We start from the raw sequence: 15,305 nt of genomic DNA, 5'->3' as shown, positions 1-15,305 counted from the left end.
AATCCTGTAGACACCGGTTAGCTGGTTCAGGTGAGTTCGAATAGTGTTTGAGCTAAACTCTGCAGGACAGTGGCCCTCCAGGTCTGGAATTGCTCACCCCTGATCTAGAGCCATATTTTTATACCTTTAATTTGAAACATGAACAATACTGATAGTCAAGGTATAAAACATTATTAATCTAAATAAGCGCCATGGATTAAATAAAAAAAGTGTAAAGAAGTGATTACACACTTTTACATTGTTTACTTCCCTTTTCACCCATCCATCTATAAAATGATCCCTGAATTACAGTCACACATCATCACGGCACTCCTGTCAATCATCCAGGGCTCCGCCCACAAAGAGATGCATAAGGGCTGCATAATTTCCAGTGTTCAAAACACTACAGCCTCATCTTGATTAAGAAAGAAAGAAAGAAAGAAAGAAAGAAAGAAAGAAAGAAAGAAAGAAAGAAAGAAAGAACATTAATAATGAAATATTTAAATAAAAGCATAAATAACTTTAGTCATGACGGAAGGATAATAGGTTGGGTTTTCTCTCTATCTAGAGATTTTTCTTACTTACTGGAAGATTTTCATACACAGACGTGTTCAGATCGGATTTACAATCATCAAGTTGATGAGCCTTTATGAATAAAGAGACAAATTAAAAACAGAACTGTGCTATTATATATTGTATAGTTAGTCAAAAGACATTTGATATTTTCTATCTGGTATTAAAGAGAGTTTCATTCCTTCGGGATAAAGGTGTAGAAAATCCTCGGTTCAAATACTTACCGTTACATTCTCATACACAGGTTCATTCAATTCAACATCACACACTTGTTGTTTGTCATGGTGAGGTATGGACTGAACCATCTTTGCCAATTAAAAAAAAAACAAAAAACAGAATGGACAGAATATAAGTAATGTCTAAAAAATGTAAAACTCACTAGACAAATTCACAACTACAATCAGACTTTTTAATCTTTTAGTTCGATGACTGACACAATGGGAATCTCGTTAGAGAGACCAATCTACTTTGAGTGTAACTTAAGCCAATGAGCCAATGGGATATTTGCATCTGCTGCCCTGAAGCTTGATATATAATGAATAGCAGGTGCATCACATCTTCTGATTTTCGCTGAGGTGCATCTGCTCTATAATTTACTAGAGTGTATTCTATGAGCGAGATCTTCAGGAAAGAAGCCTCTTTGATCGGTATTGGTCTGATGGGGCTGTAGCAGTGGTCGTGATCTCTGAAGGGTACTTCAGAACAGCTGTTGAGTGAAAGCATCTTTAATGAGACTGCTGTTCATTCAGTCTGAGAGAAGTTGCGTCTTCAGGCTGCACTCATCCCTGCCAGTGTTGGTGCGGCTATTCTCCTGCGTGCTTCGACACTTTAAGTTAATTTTCTTGACAGGGCAAAGACATATTGGTCCGTACAGCGTTTTGCTGTCAGCAAGGTGGTTTATGCTCCCTTTGCATGTTGCAAATCACCTGCCATCTCCTTTTATAACGTCAGATGCATCTGAAGTAATGGACTGCAATGGACTGCATTTACATAGCGCTTTTATCATTACATTTTTGCCTCACATTCACCCATTCATACACCGACGGCGATGTCAGCCATGTAAGGCTCCATCCAGCTCAAGGTGTAGCCAGCTCAAGGTGAACCTAGTTCCCATCGGTAGCAGCTCCCGATGACCTACTCTGGGTTCGGGCAAATTTTCCGAGCCCGGAGCCCTCCCCGGACAGCACGCCAAATACGCATTATCTTTACTCTATTTAATTGATGTAAGTGTGAACTCGTGAAATGACTTATAGTCAGCTGTTTTACTCCCAGACTAAGGGGAAACTCGGCATGGAGGCACTAGCATACAGTTGGCCCCAGTGCCTGCGCAAATATGCATTTCACCCAGTGAGCCTTCTAGCACAGACTCTGTGCAAAAGTCAGGGATGATGAGGAGTAGTTCTTGTTAGCTGCGCGTTACTGGCCTAACCAGACCTAGTTCCCAGAACTCTCATTCCTTGCAACAGCTCCTCCCTGGCACATTCCACTGATGAAGGAAAGCACGGCCCTGATTGGGCAAGTCCATGGGAACACCACTCGACGAACTGGTTCCACTTTTCATAGATGGAGTTTCACCAAAATGACTGTGGTGGTTTGGTTGGATTCCCATCACATCATTATGTCAGTCACCAACGTAACATTGAACCTTACTGACAGAAAGGGAATGTCAGTATGTAACCTTGGTTCCCGTTGCCACAGTTGCTGTACCAGTGAAAAGCTGAAGATGCGCTGCACCTGCTGCTCAATATATACCTTAGCTGAAGGGAGGGGCAGCAGATGAAAATATCGCATGCCAATGTGTATGGGTTCGATTAGTTACACTCAAAGTGGATTGGTCTCTGTAGTGAGATTCTCATTACATCAGTCATCGACGTAAAGTCTCCGTTCCCTCCTTCAGGGAATGAGGGTTACATCCGTAACCAAAACATTACCAATTCATTTACCTGATCAGTAAACAATTTTTCTCACCTGAGTCTCCTGTGTGTCTTTTCTCTTTTTCATCCACCTGCTTCCCCTTTAAAGACAATGATTTGACACAATCACAACCAATCAAAACTATTTGATGTTTAATCCACAGTTATGAGTAAAGAGATTTCTCTATAGGATGGGCCGATGTGAATGTGATGAAATCTGGTGTATCTTTAGGGTTTACTGCAGTAATGACATGAGCTTCAGACTTCCTCATTCAATAACTAACTGAGTAGCTGTCAGTGTGGAAAGATGAAACTGGAAAATTTGCTTTGGCTCATGTAAATCATCTCACTGAATTCACAGTCACTCATTCACACACACACACGCACACTACACACATCTTACCAAATAAGTAACATCGTAAAGATCACTGCAGCTCCACAAACCACTCCAACGGATACGTATAATATCACTGGATGTCCTGCAGCTGAGACAAAAGAATAAATCATCTGAACAGATTTATTTACATCACTTTATAAAGAGTAAAGTATATGATCGGCTCTACCTTTAACTTAATATTTGTACTTAAATGAACTGCTTGAGTTTAAAGAATGATGCAATACTCACACGTGACATTGAGATAAACATCAGGCGATGTGTGAGTGTGTCCGTGTACAGCACAGCTATATCTGCCTGCATCCTCTCTTCTGACTGACTGCAGCAGGAGTTCATTGTTTCCGTCTCTTCTCTCAGGTAATGGCTGTGAGTTTCTGGACCAGATGAATGTTGCTCTGTCAGTCAGAGTGCAGCTGCTTTTACATGTCAGACGGACTGAATCTCCCTCTGTCACTCTCTCAGGAGACTCCACCTGAAGATCTGAACACAACACACACATTATATCTAGTGCTGCTGTCATACACTGGTTATTATTCAACATAATGCACAGAAGAAGAGATAAACCTCATCAAACTCACCTGTGACAGTAAGAGTTACTCCTGGTTTACCAAGCCATTTTTCTTTATCAGTGATGACTCTGAAATAGTACTCGTGTGAATCCTTCAGTGTCACATGACTCAGTCTGCCGGTGCAGTTCTGCTGTTTATCTCCCAGATACTGAAGCCTCTGACTGTATTCAGGGTCCTCAGACAGATCTGGAGGCTCTACACCCTTTTTATAGACTTTTGTCCAGAACACTTTCATGATCTGATGTCCAGTAGGGTATGTATAAGAGCATCTCATTATCACTGTTGAGTCGTTTAGTGCACAGATGTGTGAAGCACTGTAACTCACACCCCAACCAGCACTAGAAACCCCTGAAACACAGAATTCGTCAAGAACATTTAGCAGCAGCATGTGTATAAAAATGCAGTATCTGTTTCCTCTTGAGTGTTTCTGAAGTGTTGCATTGACTCACCGTGAATCATGAGCAGAACGATCAGAGGAAGAGGAGGAGCCATTCTGTCTGACGTCACTATCAACACCTACAACAAATGTACAGTGGATGTTTTTTCTTTTTTTACTTTTAAGCAGTGGCGGTTCTAGTCCATGGTAACCAGGGGGACCAGGCGGGGCCACTTGTTGTTTTCTGGGGGCAAGTTAACATTTATCTTAAAAGGATTATTCACTGCTTTTTCATTTTAAACTATGTTATTCCGTTAACTAAAACGAGTTGATACATACCTCTCTCTCGTCTCAGTGTGTGCTCTTAATCACTCTGACGCGCGGTGACGATCTGATAGCATTTAGCTTAGCCCACTAAGTCCAGTTCATTCACTATGGTACCAAACAGAGATCAAGTTAGAAGCGACCAAACACCTCCACGTTTCCCTTTTTAAATACAGTCACACAAATAGCTGAGAATGGTGACATGAAATAAAATTAGGAGCTTTTCTAAGCGGATTAAAAAGGAGAACTATAATGTATGGTGGATTAGCACTTCTGAGAGTACTTCGACTCGGCGCAGTAAAAAGTCCCGGCCGAAACATCCTCCCTCACATCTCCCCCTCACTTTCATTTCTGTCAATAGGGGGAGGGGGAGATGTGAGGGAGGATGTTTCAGCCGGGACTTTTTACTGCGCCGAGTCGAAGTACTCTCAACTCGTATCAACTTCGTATCAAAGTATCAACTCGTTTTAGTTAGGGGAGTAACAGTTTAATGTGAAAAAGCAGTGATGTATCCCTTTAAATAGTAGTTCACCTAAAAAGGAAAATTCTATGCACCCATTTACTCATCCCAATGTTGTTTCAAATATGACTTTCTTATGTTGAACACAATATCAACTTAATTATTTTATTAAACTGGTGTATAAGATCAGTCTCACATTTGCACTCATGCTATTCTGGGTAAAATACACTCATATTTTGCACTCGTTACTCATGTTATATTGCTTACACTGTATATCATGATGTGTGAGGGCGTTTTCACTCTGTCAGTTTAGTTCGAAACGGGGCACGATTCACATGAATATTTAGCAATGTGAAAGTTGGGGACCCGGTTGAGCTGAGCTCAGGGGAACTGAATTCAAGTGTGCCTGAAGGAGGTGGTCTTAGTTCGGTTGCGCAAAAGCTGTGCCGCGATTCATGTGAATGTGAAGCAACAAGAACTCAAAGAAAAGTAACCTGCGAATGCATTTTATTAGATGTTGATTTAGTTCAATAAAACACATGTAAGAGATGACAGTGTTAATGATTTAGCTTAGGGAGGGAGCCGAGAGGGAGCGTGTGGAGTGTTCGCGCATAGCATCGGCGGGAATGCGCTCTGACGCCGACCACAACAAACGTACCCAGTGTAAAAACGCTCTGTAGACTTAAAACTCAAACGGGCCATTCTTGGTGCATCTGGAATTTTATGGACATTCTAACTAAGAAGCAATGAAACGGTTTGGTTACCGACATTGTAACAGGTTTTTGTAACAATATTAGGTTGAGTTAGGCTACATTAGGTGTTTTTATTTTCTTTTTGGATGAACTAACGCTTAACCTATTCTCCGGATTAAGACGTTTTTATCTGTCCATGTACTGTATATCACTCTAGTAAAATAATTTAAGTAAAATCAAATAATCAAGTAAAATAATTCATTTATTTATTTGAAAATTAATGCAGGGCCTAACTGTTCTATGATCATAGATGCTCAATTTATAAAAACAAAACTAAGGCCTTTTTTTGCCTACCTGCTCTCTGTTAGCGGACCCTTTGCAAAGTTTGCAGAGACATTAAAACAAAAATCTAGGCTACTCTATAAGCAACGCTGGACAATTGGATAAAAGAATATTATTTCTCGCTATATGTGAACAAGACTGATATTAAATATTATCTATACCCGGGTATGTCTATCTCTGTGGTGAAACCATTTTTTTACAGTCTATGAGTGAAACACGTCTCTGTGATCAGCCGGATCTCACGAAAAATGTGTATAAATAGTACGAGTGTGCAATGTCGTGGAATGTATACGCCAAAACTCATTTTGTCGTGTCTATGGCACGCTGTTTTTCGCGTGCATATGATATGCACTTCATGGCGTATTATACATACAAACCCCCCACCCCACCACCCTAAACCTACCCAAGAGAGCGTGTCATATATACGCTATAAAGTGCGTATCATATGCACACGAAAAACAGCGTATCATATGCACGCCAAAATGAGTTTTGCCGTATACATTCCACGATATTTCACACTCATACTATTTATGTGAAGTTTTATTAACTAATTTCGGGAGGAGCACTAACAGATAATTAAACAACGGAGCCGTCAGCTAATCAAACCTAATTAACAAGGGGAGCACGTCAGATAATTAAACCTAATTAAACACAGGTGGAGCACGGTAAGCTAATCAATCTGATCAACGATAGGAGGTGTACTTATACTACAGATTTACCTCCTCTCGTTGACCATTTTTATTTTGGCATCCCTCCACCACCCCATCTCCTCACTTCAATTTAATAAACCCTCATTAGATGCCATCACAATCCATAAAACATTACAGTCTAGTTATAGAGTGTCTTTACCACGGGGGGGGGGGGGGGGGGGGGTACTCTGGGTTCGGGCAAAAAAATCCGAGCCCGGAGCCCTCCCCTGGACAGCACGCCAAATACGCATAATCTTCACTCTATTTAATTTGATGTAAGTGGGAACTCGTGAAACGCATTCATGTGTGATTGGGTTGCTGTGATAGTCACCATGAACGGTTCTTCCATTGCATACGTTGGTCATAATTTATCTTTGGCAACATATCTTCCTAATGTGGTATTTTATCAGATGTTGCATATGTGGACGTGTTCGGAGAAATTAGCCATTAAATTAGTTTTTTTTAACTACCAATATTTTTAAATGAACGAACTGAATTGAATTCGAAGTCGTCAAGTCAGTAAAATGAATCTACAGTATAACTGATGCGTATGGGTTGAAGTTACACACAACACAACGTGTATAAAGAGAACTTATTTTGTAGACAAATCAAGTGCGTAGCAACCATTACAGCCCGCGTTTTACAACTATTTGAGCGAATGCAGACTGAGGGACGAATCATTCATAAATGGATATTACTACTTGCGCACCTCAGCGCGCAGCCTCCTCATTGGTTATGACACAATAAATTACTCTTTTCATCAAATACTACCACTGCAAAAACTGCACATTGCAACCAGCTTCAGAAAATTGTTTGGTGCATTATGATTGCAATTTTAGGGGGGCAGAGAGGGGGCCACCCATGTTGACACTGGCCACCCCTGGCCCCGCCCTAGAACCGCCACTGCTTTTAAGTCTCATTGTTTCTGTCTCTGATACATATTCTTGTATTTAATACCATGCCTTATTGCATTAGATGTTTTAAATCAAATGTGTAATGTGTTGTACTGTTCATGGGCATACAGATGACGACACTAGCTCAACTACACATAAACCCACTGTATCTTAACTGTAGCTGCACATGCACATTTACTATACTAGTGTGTGCTTCAACTAATGTAGCATCAGTGACTTTATCTTCCTCTTTCTTGAAAGAGTAAACTGTGCGTCATGCGTTTTGAGAATGAATAGACAACACCCAAAATATAAATAATCTATAGTTATTTGATTAATGCACACATAAATATTTTATTTATGGAAGAAAATTACAGCAACAGTCATGTTTGCACTGCATGAGTTCAGAACTGTCTAACATATTTTCCCGCCCCGTTTTGATTGACAGAATACTTCCTTATATCGTTATATGTTGTGTAAAAAATTAAAGAGGAGTTTTATGAATATGTCTGTCACCAACATACAAAAGTATTGATTTTTTTTTAAATTGATTTTAAACCATATAGTTACTGAGACAGCCCTGTAACAACTAGCCTCAACTAATCTCCCATAAATCCCTCAAATGTAAGATATTTGACTGAACATTTATAAAATCATGCTCTTACCCGTTTCACCAACACCCGTGTCAGCACTACAAATGACCTGACGGAAGAAGTTTGGGTGTTTTAACACTAAATGTCATGTGATTAACACATACAAACTTATGACATATTAACACCTTACGACACCAAAACTAGTGCAGATCGAGCAGAAGAGTCCTAGCTGATAGCATTACACTAAAGACATGAAAGTTAATCTGAGAGACACTTTACAGCAGTCCATAAGGATGCTCATGGAATAATGTTTTCAAACTTGGGAATATCTATATTCAATCACTTTCACTGCTCTTAAAAGACAGATAATAATTGCTTCAATAATTGTGCTTTAATCTGCATATGCAGAACAACCATCCTCCTTTGTAAAACACTGGTAGGAACTGCAGAGGCAGTGATGTCAAATAACACGTTTTATCACTAGCAGTGCATTTGATAATCCTCCATTTGACTGATTTATTAATAGCAGTCTGGAAATTCAACAAACAAAGATCTTAAAAGCACAGAATTTAATCATATGAATGTTTTTATCATGAGAACTTGCAGACTTCTTTTATTCTGTCAGCAGCCTTGTTCTTCTTGAATGCATCACGTCTCTAAATAGTGACAACTACAGTTTCCTCTTTAGTTAGTGAGAAAACCAAACACATGAACGTTTGACAGCAGCATCTCAGTGTGATCACGACCTTCATAAGCGATGGACAGATACTGAGGCACGTCACTCCCAGGAGGAAGAGGAAATCAGTCCTGTCAGAGTAAAGCTTGAGGCCTTTTTCATATATCTAATATAGCAGTTCTAATGGAAGCCCTCACTTTGATCCAAAATTGTAATCATGTCACTTTAGCTGCTGTTAGAAGCTCTGATTTTCATAGAAACTGTTCAGGACTACACAGTAGCAATGGCTGGACAAACCTGAAATAAACACTTGCTAGATGCCATTTGAGCATCAGAAACAACATGTATGGTTCATGTCAGATTTTTATTGCTGATCTGAAATATGTTATTAAAATTACATTTTGTTTAGCAGTTTTTAGTATATTTCAGATAGGGGTCGGTCTTGCATGAGCCCAAAGGCGTCCTGAAAGTGTTGCAAACAAACCGACTTTTCTTGAAAGGGATGCTTGACCAGCAAAAGCTAAAGTTCCAGTGACTAAAGTCGGCACTGAAACAGAAGTTGCGACAGACTTCACTTCGATATTGTGAGGCCTTTTGTAAAATGGCTATAAAAGAAGTAGAAGAAGAAACAAAACGGAGTGGGACTTTCATTTATTGGTTGTTGATTGGATTGTGAAAAGGGAGCATTGCAATAGTATTGAGACCACTAATTTATTGACAGAATTATGAATTTTAAACGGTCAATCTTAAAGGAACACTCCACTTTTTTTTTTTTTAAATAGGCTCATTTTCCAAGTCCCTTACAGTTGACTACAGTTTGATTTCATTCAGCCGATCTCTGTATCTGGCGGTAGCACTTTTAGCGTAGCTTAGCATACATCATTGAATCAGATTAGATCATTAGCATCGCTCTCAAAAATGACTAAAGACTTTATTTTTTCAAAGATAATATTTTCAAAGATAACATTACTATTGTGTAGTTACATTGTGTACTAAGACCAACGGAAAATTTAAAGTTTTGATTTTTAGACCGATATTAGACTATTATCTCATTCCTGTGTAATAATCAGGGAACTTTTCTGCCATGCAATGGGTGCAGCAGTGCAGTGATATTACGCAGAAAATAGTACCTAGCTATATCGGCCTAAAACAATTGTGTTTTTCATTTTCCGTTGGTCTTAGTACACGATGTAACTACAGAAGAGTCAAGTTTTAAATAGGAAAATATAGTGAAGTCTTTTGAGTGTGATGCTAATGGTCTAATCCGATTCAATGATGTATGCTAAGCTATGCTAAAAGTGCTACTCCCAGATACAGAGATCAGCTGAATGGATTCAAAAATGGTAAAACTCAACTGTTTAACTCTAAGGGGCTTGGAAAATGAGCCTATTTTCAAAAAAAGTGGAGTGTTCCTTTAAAAGTGTATTTAATACAACATTTGTATTCCTACACTGAGCTTAAGAAGGTTTATAGTGACACAAATGAGTCACACTCCCGGCCATTCACGTGATGTAAAAGAAAACCTGATTCATCAGACCAGGAGCCTCATTTATACAACTTTCCATAGATTTCATTGTAAAATTGTACGTACGCACAAAAGCTAGATTTTGCTTACGCACAAAAAACAAAACAAAAACCATGTGTACGCCAGAATCTGCGCAAAAAATCCCTTTATAAATCCCAGCCAGCAGCAGATTGTGCTCCTCCACCCTGACTCCTCCCCTAAATCACCATATATGGAGCTGATAACGCCTAGTTTTACTATGCATGATCTCATCTGCATATCATTTGCATGTATATCCCCATCCACGTGACACAATGTTTAACACTGTCAAAGGTACAAAACATATTAAAAAAATATTAGATATGGACTATAAATGCCATTTTTGCCTTTTACATTACATTGCTGAAAATCATTCAATATCCTTTTTATGTTGTAGAATAAATATAACAAAATATCAATTATAAACAAAATTGTATAACAATTTAAAAAAAGTGTTATTTTAATTAAAAATATTGCCTTAATTTTTAACACTTCAAATCAAATAAAACTCATGCAGTTTTGCTGTGTGCATCACTGATCACAGTTTAGTTTAAAGAGGAGTTATTGGATTTAGCCTGTATTTAATCCTTGCTAAAGTAAGTCATGTAATTTCAGTGCATATCACCATTAATAAAACTGGAACATTAATGTGTTCCTATATCAAAATGAAAACAATTTTAAATTGTTCTTTATTACTTTTCTCACTCTAGTAAAAGAGTTTGTACGTATGGGTCAGAGTTTGCATGCAGATGAGAAATGTACGTACGGCAGACATGACATTTGTGTGGAGGAACGGACAGTCTAGTGTTAATTTCACTGTTAGTACATCTGACCGTGAGCGTGAAAGCTGGTGTACGCAAAGTTTTTGTGCGTTCGCAAGGTTGATACATGAGGCCCCAGGCCACCTTCTTCCATTGCTCCGTGGTCCAGTTCTGATGCTCACGCGCCTCTGTTGGTGCTTTCGGCGGGGTCAGGGGTCAGCATGGGTACCCTGACTGGTCTGCGGCTATGCCGCCCCATACTCAACAAACTGAGATGCTCTGTGTATTCTGACAGCTTTCTATCAGAACCAGCATTAACTTCTGGAGCAGTTTGAGCTCCAGTAGCTCGTCTGTTTGATCGGACCACACGGGCCAGCCTTCGCTCCCCACGTGCATCAATGAGCCTTGGCCGCCCATGACCCTGTGGCCGGTTCTCCACTGTTCCTTCCTTGGAGCACTTTTGATAGATACTGACCACTGCAGACCGGGAACAGCCCACAAGAGCTGCAGTTTTGGAGATGCATGAAGTGCCGTGATGAAGAGATAATTAGTGTTATTCATTTCACCTGTCAGTGGTCATAATGCTATGCCTGATCGGTGTTTGTGTGAGTAATATTATTATTGTATAGTATTTTTTTTACTATGTCTGCTTGATGAAAACAATAAAATATCCCAATGGACATCCTCATAATCCACTCTCGGAAGGCCCTATTGTCACACTTGAGTCTGTCCTACTATCTGGCTATTTTATCCCTTTACAGACATATCACCCGTACGGTCACGCATACTTTTGGAAAATTATGGCAAACAGGTGTTTATGCATTTTTCTTGTATTTTGCCATATTTGTTTTGCTAGGACTCTACCCTACTAACTAGGGATGGGTCTCCTTAAGGTTTTAACGGTATTACTACTCTTACCGATACTGCTTATCGGTCCGGTACTTTAACGGTATTCTTATCGGTACTTTTTGAGATTATATATATATATATATATATATATATATATATATATATATATATACACACACACACACACACACACACACACACAATTAACAAAAATACACAGCCTACACATGCAGTGCTTTCATTTCAGGAAGAATTCTACTAATCAAATGTAAAATAACACTGTTCATCATAAATAGCCAAATTAATGCTTATTAAAGCTGAAGTTATTCATGCAAGAGCTGTGAGTGATTTTCTCTTTGCATTTGGTTGTTTAATTCGCAGTTATCCGTCAGCATGTTTATTTACACTGCTGCCTCTTTAAGACCGACGTGCAGCTCTATAGGCGACTGATAATAGGCAGATGGACTATATTTTCTCCTGACTATATCCATAATAACTACGTCCATTTTAGACACAAACTGTGTTGTGTTTAAGAGACTCTCCAAGCCGGTCATTTTGACATAGATGTTTGTGTACATTTGATCGTTTAGACGCGAGTGTGAAACCGAAAGTGTAATTTGCTCGTCTCGTTGCGGCTGTTTCAGAGCGCGCGCGTCGACTTGGGAACAATCTCTTGCGCACATTTTTGTGTATTTAATCGCTCTTTTTATTATTAAACGCGTCCCACAATTTACCAACAGTGGCTAGACTGTATTTTACAACAATCACTGATCGTGCTGAACTGCTGATTCTGTCATTACCAGTGGCGTAGCACCAAATTTTGGGCCCTGGGTACAAACCATCTTGCTGGGCCCCCGTACCATGTATGTGTATGTATAGAAAACGGACTTCCCTGCCTCGGGCCCTGGTTACTCAGTACCCTTTATCCCCCCAGTCCCACGCCCCTGGTCATTACGTTTTAGTTTTATGAAGAAATGACAGCGTAGGCTACTGCTGCAAAGGGAATCAAGTTGGGCTAGACATAAATATTATTATTATAATCTTTGGAAGACAAAATCTAAAATAAAAGCAGACTATCACAGATCTAAAGTGTAACCAGGCTGTTTGAATGTTTGGTTCTGTCCTCCGTTTGCGGAGCTCTCTCTCTCTCTCTCTCTCTCCCTCTCTCTCTCTCTCTCTCTCTCTCTCTCTCTCTCTCTCTCTCTCGTCACGTGTATTTTCAAAAGTACCGACAGCAGAACCGATAACGTCCGAGCTTATCGATACAACGGTCTTTCAAAATTCAGCCCCGGGGCCCGTTTAATACCCGTTTTCGGTACCCATCCCTACTACTAACTACATAATTATGGGTTGATTCCCTACTTTACTGATATCTTGTTTGACCCTATTATTTGATGACCGATCAGCAACTTCCTTTTTTGTGTGACCGACTGAAGTGTGCAAACTGATACTGTCACCTGAAGACTGAAAAGTCCCATCCCTCCATTCCAAAATCAGACGGGGGTGGAACAATAGAGATGTAGAAGAATTTTGTCTCATCTCTTTCTTTTGACTGCATTTTTTAACACTCAAAGTAAGGTCTACCGTGCCGTTAAGAAATCAGTTAAAGGGTTAAAACCAGAAGTAATAAAATATACTTCCCAAAAATAAGTCTGGATAATGGGGGGTCATCTTGTATTCATAGTCATCTTATATTCAGGTATATACGGTATATAGACCAATCAGGCATAGGATTATGTATGCACCTTGCTAATATTGTGTTGGTCCTCATTTGCTGCCAAAACAGTCCTGACCTGTCGACTCCACTAGATCCCTGAAGGTGCGCTGTGGTATCTGGGAGCAAGATGTTAGCCGCAGATCATTTAACTCCCGTAAGTTGTGTGATGTTTTCAATTTAGATTGCTGATCTGTTACAATAATTGTTATTGAGTTAGATATATTAATAATGACAAATAGCCACTTTTGGTCAGTGATGAGATTATTCTCAGTTATTTATTCTACTTTATAATGCTTTATGAACCTGATCATATTTGTTTCTCACTTTCTTTATAGCAAAGTATGTGTTTTATTATAACTGTTACAAAGACTACAAACTCACATTAACTGCCAACTAAAGAAAACACCGATCACCATAAAGGTGAGCAAACATTTTCAGTAAAAACATAAACATCAAAACCTCTGTTAGTTCTCAAAAATGTCTTTAGCTGAGATATTGAGAGATTTAAAGTTTTGTTCAAAAAGTTTGTCTAACAGATTTGGTTCAAAATATTTGGTTTGGAGAATCCAAAGATCCTTAGAATTGCAGAAAAATAAGTAAAAAAAAAAAAACCTGAGCAGTCTCACAAAACCAATCTCAGCTCCGTTCAGTTTAGATAGAAACACTAGCAGGCAATCAGAACTTTCCTACCCAATTCCTTAGGTGTTGGTTTGAAGCTCAAACAAGTCAACGCTCATCTCACTGGGAAGGCAACATCACGCTGAATATCACAGTTCCAGCGTAGGACAAAAGAACCTGACCAAATCCAAATAAATTAGATCATATAAATGTGTCTATAACATTTTTTAACTTGTACACAAAGTTATACTGTTGCTTGTCTCTCCAGTCATGAAGAGAAAACAAAATGGCTTCCCCCATCCAGCAGCAACTAGTGTGGTGAGGCGGGGCTTCAACATAATCCCCAGGTGATTGGACAATCATTAAAATGTCATCACACTGACATGCATTTCACTTTGATTTTACAATTTTTCTTTCTTAACTAATTTATGGTTAGTTTATTATTTTTACAGACTCTTTAATGATTTCCTTTTTATAATTACTTTGATAAATTATACAGGGTTACAGGAACTACCAGGAAACTGCCCCTGGCAACACTGCGAGGGAGGCTCTTACTAGATACATGGCCAAGTACTTTTCATTTCATAAAGGGCACCTTTTTTAACATGTGCATAAAACACTCTTAGGAACATATTTAATACAATTAAAAAATTTCCAAAATTTTAAATCATAAATATTTCATAAAAAACAAAAAAGGAAAACAATTTTTTTATATATATATTTGGAGTTAAAAAAAAAAGACAAAAATACTAAATAAGAATAAACATTTTGATTGGAGACAGGACTTTGAAAACACAAACAGACTGAGAAACAGCTTCTTTCTGAGAGCAGTGACCTGCATCACACACACACACACACACACACACACACACACACACACACACACACACACACACACACACACACACACACACACACACACACACACACACACACACACACGTGACATAATTGCACTTTATCTCACTGTAATTGCTGATGTTTGTTACTGTTTATTGTTTGATTTAAGTTTAATAATTCTTTAGGTCTTTAACTGAGATTCACCAGACAAAATTTCCTTGTACTTTACAATGACAATAAAGTCTAAAGTAATTATTTTTGACCCCAATGAAACATATTTTCAAGTTGCCAGACACAATTAAATATAATGCTGTCCATTTAAAATGAAGAGACAATTCTATTTATGTTTCACTATATTATAACATTTTTATAAAGACATTTATTGTTGTGGTATGAATAATGTAAAAAAAAAAAAAAAACTAAAAAAAAAAACACTTGTGTGTTAAACGGCAAACATAAGGTTAGGAGACAAACTACATATATACATAAATAATAGAAAGGAAA

General features: G+C 38.7%; 1 protein-coding gene across 1 annotated transcript; it reads right to left on the bottom strand.

Moving 5' to 3' along the window:
- Positions 1 to 246: 246 nt before the first annotated feature.
- Positions 247 to 3,920, bottom strand: LOC137073736 (carcinoembryonic antigen-related cell adhesion molecule 21-like). Its single transcript, XM_067442443.1, has 8 exons — positions 3,878 to 3,920; positions 3,438 to 3,776; positions 3,091 to 3,339; positions 2,869 to 2,950; positions 2,521 to 2,566; positions 777 to 857; positions 565 to 624; positions 247 to 394 (listed from the first exon to the last, which is right to left on the bottom strand). The coding sequence occupies exons 1-8, from the start codon at positions 3,918 to 3,920 to the stop codon at positions 383 to 385; spliced, it is 912 nt and encodes a 303-aa protein (XP_067298544.1). The 3' UTR covers positions 247 to 382.
- Between the last annotated feature and the right edge of the window lie 11,385 nt (positions 3,921 to 15,305).

The sequence above is a fragment of the Pseudorasbora parva genome, chromosome 4 (genome assembly GCF_024679245.1).
Source record: "Pseudorasbora parva isolate DD20220531a chromosome 4, ASM2467924v1, whole genome shotgun sequence".
Taxonomy (NCBI): Eukaryota; Metazoa; Chordata; class Actinopteri; order Cypriniformes; family Gobionidae; genus Pseudorasbora; species Pseudorasbora parva.
Note: the sequence above shows the minus strand (reverse complement) of the source record. Positions and strands in the feature narration are given on the sequence as shown.